The sequence below is a fragment of the Typopeltis vanoorti genome, chromosome 19 (assembly GCF_054136105.1).
Source record: "Typopeltis vanoorti isolate ZY-2024b chromosome 19, IOZ_Tvanoo_1.0, whole genome shotgun sequence".
Taxonomy (NCBI): domain Eukaryota; kingdom Metazoa; phylum Arthropoda; class Arachnida; order Uropygi; family Thelyphonidae; genus Typopeltis; species Typopeltis vanoorti.
Genome location: NC_143567.1, coordinates 74,747,127 through 74,762,867, shown reverse-complemented (window position 1 = coordinate 74,762,867; position 15,741 = coordinate 74,747,127). Strand labels below are relative to the sequence as shown.

The following is a 15,741-nucleotide window of genomic DNA, read 5'->3' as shown; positions in this document are numbered from 1 at the left end:
GTTTCTGCTACTAAAAGAAGAACTTGCTCAATTGCAGAATACTAAAGAAGAAAAGGTGAAAATAACAATTTCTTCATCATCATCATCATCAAAAAATTCCTGCCATGTACCCACAAGGAGTGTACAGGATATGATAGTACTACATGAAAAAATTACATCATTACTAAATTCCTATCTACAATTTTCCTCCAAATCAGTCTGTTACTTGTCAAGACTAACATTATCAGATCTTATATTTCTATCGTCTAAGGCGCTTTGTACCGTATCAATCCACCTATATCTTGGTCTTCCTCTGGGTTGTTTTGCTGCCACCCTGGCTGAGAACACTTGTTTTGCTAATCTTTCCTCTCCCATTCTGTTTAGGTGACCATACCACCTGAGATTAGCTCTGCTAACACATTCCTGGATGCAGACAATGTAGTTCTTTCCTAATATTCTCATTTTTAATATGATATTGCCATTGATGCCATCTGTTCACCCCTCTAATCTTTCTCAGGACTCTCATATCTGCGGTCTCTAGTCTTTGGTCAAGTGTTTTACTTCTGACCCAGCTCTCAGATCCATAAATTAAAACTGGTTTGAACACTGTCTTGTATACAGCTAATTTATTGTTCCAATTAATTTCTCTCTTATTCCATACGAATTTATTCAATTGACTTCCCACCATACCAGCATTGCTGATTCTGTTGTCTATTTCTATATTTAATTTACCATCTTCAGTAAAAATCGTGCCTAAGTAGCTGAAATGTTTTACTTGTTCCACAGGTTCTCCATTCACAACACAGTTGACATTTTCAATGATTCTGCCTATTTTCATTGTCTTTGTCTTTTTATTGCTGACCTTCATACCATATCTATTACAACAGCTATTCAATTTAGTCAGAGAATCTTGCAGACTTGTAGTGGATTTATTTAGAAGTATAACATCATCCGCATAAAGCAAAGAGCTGACATTAACATCTCCAATTTTGATATCATGTTTAATACCACTTTCCTTCATAATGTGATCCATATAGATAATGAATAACAGAGGGGATAATGTACATCCTTGTCTCACAACAGATTTAACATTAAACCATCTTCCTGTACTTCCATCAATTCTAACTGCTGACTTACAACTCAAATAAAGACTAAGTATTGCTTGATATAATGCCCCATTGACACCATATAACTGCAGCGTATTGAATAGCTTCTCTCTTGGTACTTTATTATATGCCTTTTCCAAATCGACAAAACTTAAATATAGATCTTTGTTATATTCCCACACTTTCTCGACTATTTGTCGTAAAGTGAAGATCTGATCCTAACAGCCTCTGTTTGGCCTGAATCCAGCTTGTTCTTCACCAAGCTTTTCTTCCACAATTCTTCTCAACCGTTTCTAAAGTATACTTGCATAGATCTTGCCAGGAACACTCAGTAGGGAAATACCTCTGTAATTCTCACATTCAGTTTTATTTCCCTTTTTATACATGGGTACTATGAGAGCTCTACTCCAATCATCGGGAATTCGTCCCTCTGTCCAGGGTTTTTGAACTATGCAGTGCAGCCACTGTAAGACTCTTATACCACCATACTTCAGCATTTCTGGTCAAATATCATCTACTCCAGCTGCCTTTCCACATTTCAAGCCTTTGATGGATTTTTCTACTTCTAGTATGGATTTGTATTCCTGCCTGCATGCCTGGTCAGTGTTTTTTACTACTGTGCTGTCATCACTGCTTGTTTCATTTAACAGTTTTTCAAAGTAATTACTCCATACTTCAAGGATATCTTTTTCTCCAGTTTTCATGTCACCTTTATCATCTCTAACTCCTTTTACAGTACTCTTTCCTCCATTCCTAAGCTTCTTCAACAACCTCCAGAATATTTTGCCACCTTCTTGATATTTATTTTCTATATTCTTGCCAAAGTCCTCCCATGACTTTTGTTTAGCTAATTTTTACACAGTGTTTAGCATTCTTGCATTTGTCTCTATATTCTCTAAGAGCACAAGCTGACTTATTTGCCAGGAACTTTTGATATGCTTTCTTCTTTTCCTTCACTGCCTCTTTAACTTCCTGTGTCCACCAGGGAGTTCTGATTTTTTTATCCTTGCAGACAACCTCACCACATGCCTCTCTGGCAGAATCAATCAATGTTTTCTTCAGAGTTTGCCACTGAATCTCCAAGGTTTGATTCCTGTTCTCAAACTCTATAATTTTTTCTTATGAGCTTTATGAGCACAATTTCTTATGAGCTTTATTAATTATGCTGTATTTTAGATGAGGACTGTGGGTCTTTTGGAAACCTTGACTTCTTGATGATATAAGTGTTAAGAGTTATTTTTCTTTTCGAATTTTCTCTCAATTGATGGATTATTTATCTTCACTTTTTTTTTTCTACTTGTTTCTTGAATGTTGGTGGAGGTATTAGGCCTTAAAATATGATTATTACTCCTCTTTCCATTGGCTGTATTAATGAACTCATGGTGCTGGTTGTAGAAGTTTGTTTTCTACATTTGCCAAATAATGTACACAGCAGATGACTACACATACTTGGCATTTTGTGTACTAAATGACTAGATGAATGTTGGTGGTGATGATGTATGTTACTCACTCTTGGGAATCCGAGCAGGAGTGCTAAACAGGGATAGTGTTAAGTAGGGTATTACTGTGTGTGTGTGGGGATGGGGGTTGGCCAGACACACAAATGAAAAGTGCAAATCAAGAATGTTTACCAGTTTTAGTTAATATTTTGTAGAGCCATATTTTAATATACACAATTTACCAATGACACAGGCCTGCGATGGAAAAGTTGTCTGGTAAGTAATAATTGATTCTTATAGATTTTTAGTTGCTGAGTTCAGAAAAAAATAGTAAAAAAATTCCATCACCCACCAATTTTACCCAATTTCTAATTTTATCATTTTTATTAGTAGTATTTGGATTTAAATTCAGCACATTGGTATTTATTTTCATTCTCCTTTATTTACAGCTAATTAGTTGTATAAGTGCTTTTTTTGAAGTGCCTTTTGCCTTTTTATGGTAATTAAAGAAATTTCCACGAAACTTCTCATTCTTAAGATAGGAGAGGGAGGGAGGAATGCAGATAAAAGTGCAGGTGGCTACTTTGAATCTGATTTGCCGAGATGATAATTATTATTATATATAAAAGGTGCCTCCATGGAGTCAAAAGACTCATCGCGGGAGACCCAACATTGATATAATAACTGTTATTCACACAATACCTGTCATACTTCCCTTTAAACTCATTCACAACCACCTCTGGCAACGCATTTCACCCATTTACAACCCTCCAAGCAAAAAATCTAGTCCTAACACCCTTGCGCAGTCTCCAGGGATGACCCCTCGTTCTCTCCCTTCCTGCACTGGTCTTAAAAAGTTATCAGTATCAATCCTATAAAACCCTTTTAATAATTTATATGCCTCTATCATATCTCCTCTCCTACGTCTATCAACTAGTTTTTGAAGCCCACATACCTTCAATCTATCCTCGTAGGAGACATCCCACAGGCCTGAAACAATTTTTGTTACCCGCTTCTGAATCCTCTCCACCATTTCCACATCCCCAAGAAATCCAGGTGACCAGATCTGTGCACAGTAGTCCAAATGATGTCTTATTAATGTGAATGCCTTATAAAGTGGGACAATCACTTATCCCTGCTTGTCAGTGTGTTCTTTAATAACCATGTAATCTGATGTGAAGTTTTGGCAACCTTTGCAATATGCCCTCTAAGCTTAAGTTCTCTGTCCACAATAACTCCCAAGTCCCTAGCCTCATCAACTTCTTGCAGTTCAGTTCCATTGATATAGTAAACAGCATGTGATCTCATCCTTCCGAAGTGCATCACCTTACACTTGGCCACATTAAACTGGCAGCCATTTAGTTTAGCCCAAACCGTCAGCCTATGAAAGTCATCCTGCAAGATATCCACATCATCTGAATTAACTATCGCTCTTCCCAGTTTTGCATCATCAGCAAACAAGTGGATATCTCTTTTCAAAGTATTCTCAATATCATTGATGTACAAATTAAATAATAGAGGACCAGGCACTGAGCCCTGAGGAACACCACTAGTCACCTGCCTTCTACTGGACTCCGCTCCACCATAAACTACTCTTTGATATCTATCCACTAGCCTCGAATCCATACCCATTTGCTCCAATTTATGCAACAAAGTTCCATGCAGAATCTTGTCAAATGCCTTTGCAAAGTCCAGCAGGATCACTGAAAAAGGATTTCCTTTATCCAGCTCCATTGTTACTTCATTATAGAAAGTGAGCAAATTGCTAAGGCAAGATCTACCCTTCACAAAACCATGTTGTCCCTTATAAAGTATCATATTGCTGTCCACTCAGTCCTGAATTCTAATGTTTATCAATTTTTCCAGAACCTTAACCACCACTCCCAATATACTGATTGGTCTATAATTTGCTACCTCAGTCCTGGAGCCCCCCCCCCCCTTATGTAGTGGAATAATTTTCCCCTTTCCACTCAATTGGGACTTTACCAGAACTGAGGCTTAAATTAAACAGTCAAAGGAGGTGCTAATTCTCTTGCGCATTCCCTTAAAACATGGGCTGATATGCCATCTAACCCAGTGGCAGTGTTAGCATTAAGGCTCTGTAATATACTAAGCACCTAAAATTCTTCTATCACTAGACTCTCATCAGTCAATGACACATTCGGCACTGCAATATCACAACCGAGATGGTACACTTTTGCAAAATCACTAAGCAACTCAACTATTTGATTAGCTTCTGTAATTTCCTTACCATCAACACTTTTTAAAGTCATTCTTCCAAAGTTATTACTCCTTTTACTTGCCACATAGTGAAAGAACTGCTTAGGATTTTTTTTTGGACTCATCAGCTAGCTTCCTCTCATAATTGGCTTTGGCCTTCCTTACCATGCAGATTACCCTTCTTGCCTGTATCTTGTACTGCTCATGGGAATGCTCATCACCTTTTTCTTTATCCTTATACCACAACTTTCTCTTTATCTGCAACTCTCGCTTAATAATATTATTCATCCATCTTACTCCTACCTGACTCTGGGAATACAGTCAGATACAGCTTTATATATTCATTTTAAAAATTTTATGGAATTTACAACCATGTTAAAAAACTTTTTTATTATCCCGACGTTTCGATCTTCACATCAAGATCATCATCTGGAGCGTACATAAGTATACAGAACAAGCTGAGTTACATCATTAACTGTAAACTAGAGAAACAATGATTTGATCACATGTTATTCTACTGGTGTGACCTCTGGTGGGAAAAAAAAAATATATATATATATATATATAAATAAAAAAATAAAATAAAAATTTTTACATCAAGCTAAATTCTATTTTTACAATGACAGGAATAAACATTCTTTTAGATGGTTTTCTTTCAGAAACAATTGGTGTCCTATTTTTGATTTACAATACTGGATTTTTCTACAGTCCTGTTTATAGTTGTTCTTGGTGAGGAAGGTCGAATATATACCTTCCATGTGTTTGGGATTTTTAAACCATTATTGTTGTTCAGATTGGGGTGGTTGCTGATAATCTCGCAGGCTTCCTTGAATTTCTGTTCATACCATGTTCTAGTGTGATGTAGACAGCTGGTGGTTTTCCAGTCAGTTCTGTGTAAGGTATTCAGGGCATGATCAGAAAGGCCAGCTTCACCATAATTATTATATTTAATGTGTCGTTTATGTTCTTTTTATCTAATAGGTCTAAATTTGTCTTTTGTCTAAATTTTTTCCCACCAGAGGTCATGCCAGTAGAATAACATGTGATCAAATCATTGTTTCTCTAGTTTACAGTTAATGATGTAACTCAGCTTGTTCTGTGTACTTATGTACGCTCCAGATGACGATCTTGATGTGAAGATTGAAACGTCGGGATAATAAAAAAGTTTTTTAACACAGTTGTAAATTCCATAAAACTTTTAAAATGAATGCTGATCACCGTGTAACCCTAAAAGAAAAGAACAGCTTTATATAATCTCCCATGCACCATCAACATCTCTCCCCTTTAAATTCTCATGCCATTGCACTTTTGAAAGCTGACTTCTCAGCTTGTCATAATCACCAGCCTTGTAATTCCACATATAACCCTTCTTAACAGAATATTCAGCACATAATACAATCTCCCAAATCAAGACCACATGATCACTTTCCCCAAGTGGAGACAGGTGTATCTAAATTATTTGCTGATATGTCTTCCGATGCTATGACCAGATCTAGCACTCTGAAATCTCTTGTCCCTTCCATTACATGCTGTCTCAGGTAGTTCTCTTAACAATTGTATAAACTCCAATTCCTTTGTTCCTTGAGACCATTCCTTCTCCGAATATGTGTCCCCATACTTAAAATCGCCCATAATAATTGCATGTCCTCCACTCATCTTACTAATTGGCCAATGCATACCATTTACATTCTCCCTTATACCCCTTGGATTATAGCAGCAACCAATTACATATTTCATCCTGTCGATTTCTATCTCACACCAAACAGCCTCAAACAGCCCTCTACGTGCCTGCTACCTTGAGGCAGTTCTACCTTTTTTTGGCTTTAACACTTTGTCTATCATTAGCAAAATTCCTCCCCCCATTCTGTCCTCTCTAAAGATACTATATCCCTTACATTCAATCCCTATGACTAAATCATTCTTAGTTAACCAAGTCTCACTAATTCCTATAATTTTTGGCCAAGTAGAACTAAGTAATGACAAAAATTCATCGCACTTATTCCGAATACTTCGAGCATTAGTATACATAAACTGCAATACTCCTTTCCCCCCATCACACAGTGTGCAAATCAGCCCACTCTGAATACTGTAAAATTTTGAGTACAATGATTCCCCATATCACAGTTATTGTTGACCTTAGTACTATTTACAGCTAACTCTACTTTCCTGTCATTATTTCTGACAAACCATTCTTGCACCCTCCCCTTCTAATAACTCTCGCTTCACTGGTCTAAAACTTCCATATGTTCATTAAACAGTAACTCCTGTTGTCACAGGCACATACATTTTCTTGTGCGATTCTTTAGTTGAACTTTAGTTGTTGACTACTAAGGTTATCATATTTCTGAAAGTTTTCACCTGAACTTTTTTCACAGACTGATTTAAATGACTTGGTCAGATATTTGGGTCTTCTTAAGGAATCTGCAGAACTGCTGGGCTTAATTTATTAGTCCCTCGCATTTCTTTCTCATGGTTTAGATATAGATAAAGAGATTTTCTTCCCTACTTTTCAGAGGAAGGTGATTTAGTTTACTGTAGATATTCCCGGACTTATAAGCAAATTCAGCATAAAATATGAGGTCATTGTTTGGAGGTTGTTTATCAATTCCTCAAAAAGAAGCCGCAAAGCTGTCCTCCTCCATAATTACAATAAGTATGCTCCAGTACCAGTAGCACATTCTGTGCATTTGAAAGAATGATGCAAAAATTTAGCCTTAATTCTCAGCAAACTTAGATCATGGATGGACAGTTTGTGGTGATCTTAAAGTCATATCTATGATTTTGGGACAACAAAGAGTATACACCAAATACCCGTGCTTTTTGTGCGAGTGGGACAGCTGAGATCGAGAGCAGCATTGGATCAAGAAGAAATGGCCGGAAAGAGTCACATTAGAACCTGGAGGTAAAAATGTGTTACACGGAAAAGATTCTTTTACCCCTGCTTCACATAAAGCTGGGATTGATGACGCAATATATCAAGGCTTTGTCGAAAGAAGGAGAGTGTTTTAAATACATCTATGCAAAATTTCTGGGATTATCTATAACAAAATTTGAAAGAAGCTATTTTTATCGGTCCAGACATAGGAAACTTATGAAGGATAAACTGTTTGAATTAAAAATGGCAACTGTTGTAAAAGAAGCATGGAAAGGTTTGATAGAGATGGTGACCAAATTTTTAGGAAGTCACAAGGATCTCAACTATAAAATGATTGTGGAAGACATGCTATAGAAATTCAAGGATTTGGGATGCTCCATGAGCTTAAAAGTGCACTTTCTCAACTCTCATTTAGACTACTTTCCTAAGAATCTGGGAACTGTCAGCAAAGAGCAAGGAGAGCGATTCCACCAAGACATCAAGGAGATGGAAAGACGGTATTAGGGCAGGTGGAATGTCAACATGATGACGGACTATTGCTGGATGTTGCACAGAGATGACTCGAGAAAAGAATTTCACAGAAAAAGCTCAAAAAGAAGCTTTGAAGGAAAAAGAAAAAGATACCACAACGAAATATAAACTATGTATTAAAGATTAATCTTTAATTATTTTAATTAAAAAATTTTTTTCCAATACTTTCATTCCAAAAATGTTTACGGAAAATTTTAAATACTGTTATTTTACTTAATATAATGCGTTTTAAAGCTATTTTACTGTAATATTGAGATCCATTTTGTGAAAAATCCTTATGTGGTGATAGAGAAAAATGGAAGATGTTTGAAATCAGTGGTCAAAAATAAATTGGAAACAGTTAATAGTTTCCGGACAACTTTTCATGACTCGAATTTTGCAGGCCTGTGTAATTATCTGGACATTTTAGCAATTTACAGTTGATACCAGTAAGCGAACCCTAATATTGGCTATGTCCACCCTTGACTTTGATCACCTCCTGCATGCTTTGAGGGAGGCTTTCCATCAATGTTCCACAGACATCAGGTGGAATTTGTCTCCATTCCTTCATCAAAGTAGCACTGAGTTCAGTGACAAATTGAGAATGTGTTGCTCTGAACCTCAGTTGGCACTCCAACTTGTTCTGCAGGTGTTCGATGGGGTTAGGTCAGGACTCTACACAGGCCAGGACAGTTGTTTAACACCCATCCCTTCATGACATTCCATAACAGCTGCAGCTTTGTGGCATGGGGCATTGTCATCTTGATAGTAACACGGATCCATTTCATAAAAACTCCACAGTGTAGGCAGCACCTGATTATCCAGAACATCAAGATACTGAGCTGCCTTCATGGAACCATGGATAACGACCACTGAATGCATCTCGCACCATTACTTCACCACCACCAAACTTTACTGTGGGGGAAATACACTGTGGTAACAAGCGTTCACCAGGTTGCTTCCACACCTACACCTTGCCATCAGACTGGAAACAGGTGAAGCTTGATTCATTGCTCCAGAGTACAGTTTTTCTACTGGTCAATTGTCCAGTTGACACGCTCATTGCACTAGACCAGACAATCTGCCTTGTTCATTGTTGTGATGTTTGGCTTGTGTGCCCAGTAAATGAAGTTCTTTTTGTACATTATTAGTGCTCACCATGGTGTTACTGGAACTCTGGAACTCATCACAGATGGTCTGTGCCTATTGTAGCTGGTTTTTCTGTGCCACCCATTTTAATACCCTTCTGTCGATGTCAGTCATTTTTTGCAGCTGCCATGGGTATTTTCCTGCACTAGCGATGACAGAATGGTTCCATTTGTTGATCACATAGCCATTGATTTTGGATGCTCCAATTGAGCGGAAATGGCACATATGGACATGCCACCAGTGTGACCGTCCATGATGACATATCTCTCAGAGCCACTGAGTTCACATCGTGTTGCCTGTATTCAACTGTTTCGATGAAATACTGCTTCCTACTATCTGTACACTGGTTTTTATGTTATTAATAAACCTGGAATATTCCATAACTTCAAATAACAGGGGTGTTCAGACAATTATTGGTAGATAGTGTAGCTTTTTATTCTAACATTATTTAATATTATGAAGTAACCTCAGTTCTAATAAATATCTAACAGTCATTCATTGTTGTTTTCCATTTTTTTTTTTAATATTTAATATGGTAAGTGGTTTCATCTGCTTGTACATCAGTAAAACTATGGATAGGATTTATGGTTAGTGAGGAAAAGTCATTCATGTATAGGTGTTGGCAAAAGTGCAGAACCCTGGATATTCTGCAATTGTGGAAAAAAGTTTTATGAGATCTTTTAGCAGTTTGTAATCTAAATGTTCTACATACCCTCTGAGTAGACTTTTCCAGTGAGATTACTTCAGGATGGCATTCATTATCCTTGAGGGTGTCCATTGATACTTATGTTGATGGTTCCTATCTTGAATTCTGCCAATGTTAAGTTTCAGTTTGTTGCAGTTGGTCACTTTTCACTTGTTCATCCTGAATGCAACCTCTCTGATAAATACAATGTGGTCTTTTTTTTTTTTTTTTTTAGCTAGTGACACTCTATCCTGAATAAGATATCATATTGAGCCATTATCTTCTGGTTTAAGCCAATACAAAATGCAATATTGCCAGCCCATCCTTGTTTGTTGGATATTCAGACAGATAATTCCCTAACTAAGTTACCATGAAATGGTAAGAATTGGACATTAGATCAGAATCCCTGGTCAGTTCTTCGTATTCCTTAAAAGGCTAGGTGACTCCTCTCTCTCTCTTTCTCACTGACTCCCTCCAATTGCTTTCCTATAGATGCTCTGTTTCTCTGTTATGTCTTTTGTCATGGTATTTCCATGGATGCTGCTTCATTGAACTAGCCTCCATCATTCCTCATCCAGTCATGGGTAGTGGCTGGTCAGCATCCATGTATGGTTCGGCTTCAAGCTCACTAAACAAACTTCTCATCCTTGCCGTTCATCCCATCTACCTCTGTCCTTTGGAACAGTCTTCCCACATACCATTTTCCCAGTGAATACAACCTCCAACTCTTTAAGAAACACTTTAACAGATTCCTTCTTATTAAAAGGGGGAAAAATGTGAATGCCTTCTCCCAGTTAGGTACAAACATGCTTTAGATTCTTCAGTGACCCCATAATGATGTATATACATACATATAATTCATTTGCAAAAGTAAAATACTTTGTAATTATTTTTGTTTTATGTAAATTACAGAAAATGATCTCTTAAGGGAAATTTCTATCTTGAAATAGTACAACATATTTCACTTTTAGGAATACGATCTGTTGTGGGAACAGCAAAAAGAGATAGAAGAAAAATTACAGAACTTAGAGGCTTCACCTCCAAGGTAGAAATCAATCAATCTTATACAAAAAATTGAAATGTTTTCTGGATAATTGTTTTTAGTTTCATTACTTTTTGCTTCATACCATGAACTTTATTGATATTCATATTTTACAATCATTGCCACGTTGCATTATAGTTTAAAACATTCAAAAGGCTTAAGCAGTGGTAATACACTTTGGTTGTTGTTTTGATGATAAGTACAATAGCCAAATTTTATCATATGTAGATTTCAGGTTGCTAAAATTATGCTATGTATATATATATATATATATATATATATATATATATATATTGTAGCATGATAACAAGATGGCATTCACTTTACCTGCTTCTATGTAACCACCACTTGTGTAAGGCTAGAAAAATGTGGTTAAAGCTGTATTTTATAGCACAGTGCAGTTGGTCATATTATGTTAGATAACAGTTTTTTTTTAATATATACAAGGGTGGTCTGAAAAGTTCTCGGCCTCGACCATAGATGGCAACACTATTGGCAAGATTTTTTTTTTTTAAGTTGGTACTTTTGTCATAAGCATCCATGTGAAATTGCAAGTCATTCTATCAAGTAGTTTGTTTTATACAGCTATCTGAAGCAAAAGTGTTGTCTGTATCCCTTGAAATGGATAAAATTGAGTATCTTGCGGTTATAAAATTCTTTGCAAATGAAGGTTTAACAGCAAAAGAAATTCATTCGAAGTTCATAAAAGTTTATGGGCACTCTTCTCCTTCATTTTCGACAATTAAGAAATGGGCTGCCAAGTTTTAACATGGCCGTACCAACCTTGAAGATAATCCATGTGAAGGATGTCCAAAAAGTGTAACATCAGAAATCATTGATCAAGTTCATGATATGGTATTGGATGACCGGCAAGTCAAAGTGCGTTAAATTGCTGAGACTATTGGCATTTCAAATAAATGTGTAGGATATATTTTGCAAATGAAAAAGCTTTGTGTAAAATGGGTGCCACACTTGCTCACAGCAGATCAAAAAAGCACGTGCATAAAAATCTCTGAACAGTGCAAGAATAAAACTGATCTTGTGCGTTGATTTATTACTATGGATAGAACTATCACTTCCATCAGCAGGCCATGGTATCAGTGTTTTGGGATGCTAAAGGCATTTTGTTTATAATTATCTTGAAAAGGGTAAAACAATAACCGGGGAATATTATTCTGATCTTAACCAGACTAGATGAAAAAAATTCATGAGAAAAGATCCGATTTGCAGAACAAAAAAATCATCTTTCATACGGACAGTGCACTTGCCCTCAAAATTGGAAAATTAAGGGATCTGCACTATGAATTGTTGGAACATCCACTCTGTTCCCCAGATTTAGCTCCCTCTGACTTTTATCTCTTCGCAAAACTAAAAATCTTTTTCACCAGTCAGCATTTTTCTTCGAATCAAGAGGTGATTGCAGCAAGATAGGTATCTTACTGAGAACCACTACAGGGACGGGATAATGGCATTGGAGCATTGCTTGAATAACTTTATTAGTCTTAACCTCCCAACCGGCTGGTGTGGATGATATAGTCAGCTCTCCCTAGCTTTTTTCATGGATCAAAACTTCGTCTGCATTGTACCTTTTAACCTGCCATTACCTTCCTCTGCTGTTAATCTCGTTACGGCTATTCTATAGCCATTAGTGGATTAACTGTTGCTGAGTGACCTTTGTGTCCCTTTGTCTTTACGTCTATTGTGTTGCTTAGAATTTCATTTACTGTCCTAAGTTATTTGACCTTTCTTACCTCTAAAATGATTTATTGTGTCTCTTCCCAAAAATTGAAACGAATTTCACATATGCAAAAAAAATCAATCCTGAAATGACCACTGATCAGCTTTTGCAATGAATCTATTTAGTGATAGTAAATTTGGTGTATTTTATTCTACAAATCAGTGCACTGGAAGAGTTGCACTGATTGTTCTTTCACTTTACGTATAATAATTGAATAATTTTTTTTCGAATTTCAGAATTTTCAAATGTTTGCTTTGAAAATATTATGTCAAATATTTATATTTTTAAATAATAATTGAAATAAATATGTCCTTTTGCTTTCGTTTCTAGCCAAATAGCATTATATGGATCATCACATTTCAGTTTTAGAAACGATTTTTTGTTATTCATAAAGACAAAATAAAAAAAAATGTTAAAATGCTAAATTGTATTACTCGGTTTCCGATTGTGTCTTTTTGGTATCAAAAATTTATATCCAATGATATTTTAGCAGTGATTCTTTGCCTTCATCTTTTATTTATTTATTTGTATTATGCATATTACGATAATATCTAGTGCATATCCTCATAGATATAGATATATTGAAAATATGTGAAAAATATATACGGAATAATTCAAAATTTTTGCTAATTTTGAAGATGTTCTAATGCTCCCCTCCCCCACCTCCTTATTCTCTCCTGGAACTCAATTGCATAACTACTCTAAATTTCTGTACAGGTTTGAAAGCTTTTCTAGACAGTATTCAAAATCAATTACTTCATTTTACCATTTTGACAAAAGATATACGGCAATCAGATTGTACCGTGAAGCTTCTAATTCTGTTCTATTTATTTTTAATCTAAAACTAGCTGTTTTACTGTCCGCTGAAATTATGTGAAATTTTAGAAATAATATGCTATATTTTCACCATGCAAAATTGTTTATATGCATACCACACAAAAGTTCAGTAGTATTATTTTTGTTTGCTTTTCTTTAAAAAATCTAAATATTACTTCTGCTGCTGCTGCTGGAAGCTATTTCTGAAATAATCTACGTCTTATAAATACTTGATAATTCTACAAATCAGTGCACCGGAAGAGTTGCACTGATTGTTCTTTCACTTTGCTTATAATAATTGAATAATTTTTTTTCGAATTTCAGAATTTTCAAATGTTTGCTTTGAAAATATTATGTCAAATATTTATATTTTTAAATAATATTTATTGAAATAAATATGTCCTTTTGCTTTCATTTCTAACCAAATAGCATTATATGGATCATCACATTTCAGTTTTAGAAACGATTTTTTTGTTATTCATAAAGACAAAATAAAAAAAAATGTTAAAATGCTAAATTGTATTACTCGGTTTCCGATTCTGTCTTTTTGGTATCAAAAATTTATATCCAATGATATTTTAGTAGTGATTCTTTGCCTTCATCTTTTATTTATTTATTTGTATTATGCATATTACGATAATATCTAGTGCATATCCTCGTAGATATAGATATATTGAAAATATGTGAAAAATATATACGGAATGATTCAAAATTTTTGCTCATTTTGAAGATTTTCTAATGCTTCCGCCCCCCCCCCCCCCTCCTTAATCTCTCCTGGAACTCAATTGCATAACTCCTCTAAATTTCTATGCAGGTTTGAAAGCTTTTCTAGACATCATTCAAAATCAATTACTTCATTTTACCATTTTGACAAAAGATATACGGCAATCAGATTGTACCGTGAAGCTTCTAATTCTGTTCTATTTATTTGCAATCTAAAACCAGCTGTTCTACTGTCTGCTGAAATTTTAGAAATAATATGCTATATTTTCACCATGCAAAATTGTTTATATGCATACCACACAAAAGAAAGTTCAGTAGCATTATTTTTGTTTGTTTTTCTTTAAAAAAATCTAAATATTACTTCTGCTGCTGGAAACTATTTCTGAAATAATCTACGTCTTATAAATACTTGGTAATATTCTCTTAGCTGGAGGAAAAGTTGAAGGTTTATTACTCTCAGTGCTATTGAGAAGAAAGGGGAGAACACTAAAGTCGCACTAAAGTGCCTCAGGCTGTAGTGCAGAATATGTCAAGAATGTCTTGTTTCCTTTTCGATTGTTGATTACCTATATCCTAACAGAAATACTGACATTTCGTTTACATGCTTCTACATTATTTATGCCAAAATAATTGCTTAATTTATAATGATCAGTTTCACTTTTATTATCAAAAATTAGAAATTAAATCATACAATTATCTTGAAAAAGAGGATTTGAATTATTTTCAAAGAAAAGGTGCATATGCGTTTCATAATCTTCTTTTTTTTGGGGGGGGGCATAGACCTGATCAATCTGCGGATATTTCAGATAATTTATTTCATAAATCGTTCGCAAGACAGCTGTTACAAATGTAAATCACTTGGGGAACATACCCTTTCATTTTAGTGTAAAATAGTAGCAAAGGTTCAGTTACTTTAGATATGTAATCTAGAAGAAAATATTATGTCTGCTGAGATTAGAATCTTATGAGAATAATTTTTCTGACATGATTTCTCTATTCGTTATAATGTAACCAATTTCCAGATTTTTTCCCTCATGCATACTCCATGTTATATGTAGTGATTTCTTCTTTGTACTACAAGGAAAAAAATCAGATAACAGAAGAAAAATATGTAGTATTTTCTTTTCCACTGGCTGAATTTACAATGTTCTTTCTTTGTGTTTTGAAGAGAAAGTGCAAATGACTTTTTTCTTACAATTTTTGCCATTATAACATCTCATATAATTATAACAGTGACATTTTACTGTTTTTCTCCCACACGAGAAACAGAAATAAGGTAGTAATAATATTGTTGATTATGTCAAACTTCATTGTAGCAGAAATTTTTATTACAAAACTTTGTAATATATATCTCCGAAACAAGAAATTTGGAACCCATATCACACCAATGTTGAGTGTTGGCAAGGTGAAAATGTTCCCGTTATTATTTATATATTTCATTTATTAACTAGGGGGGGGA

The 15,741-nt window shown here is 35.2% G+C and overlaps 1 protein-coding gene across 1 annotated transcript in view; it reads left to right on the top strand.

Annotated features, from left to right (window-relative positions):
• Positions 1 to 15,741, top strand: part of Su(var)3-3 (lysine-specific histone demethylase Su(var)3-3) — a 648,388-nt gene that overhangs the window by 129,137 nt on the left and 503,510 nt on the right. Inside the window, exon 12 of the mRNA XM_090409239.1 lies at positions 10,935 to 11,008. Within this exon, the coding sequence (XP_090265365.1) occupies positions 10,935 to 11,008 (74 nt within the window). The remainder of the gene's footprint in view (positions 1 to 10,934; positions 11,009 to 15,741) is intronic.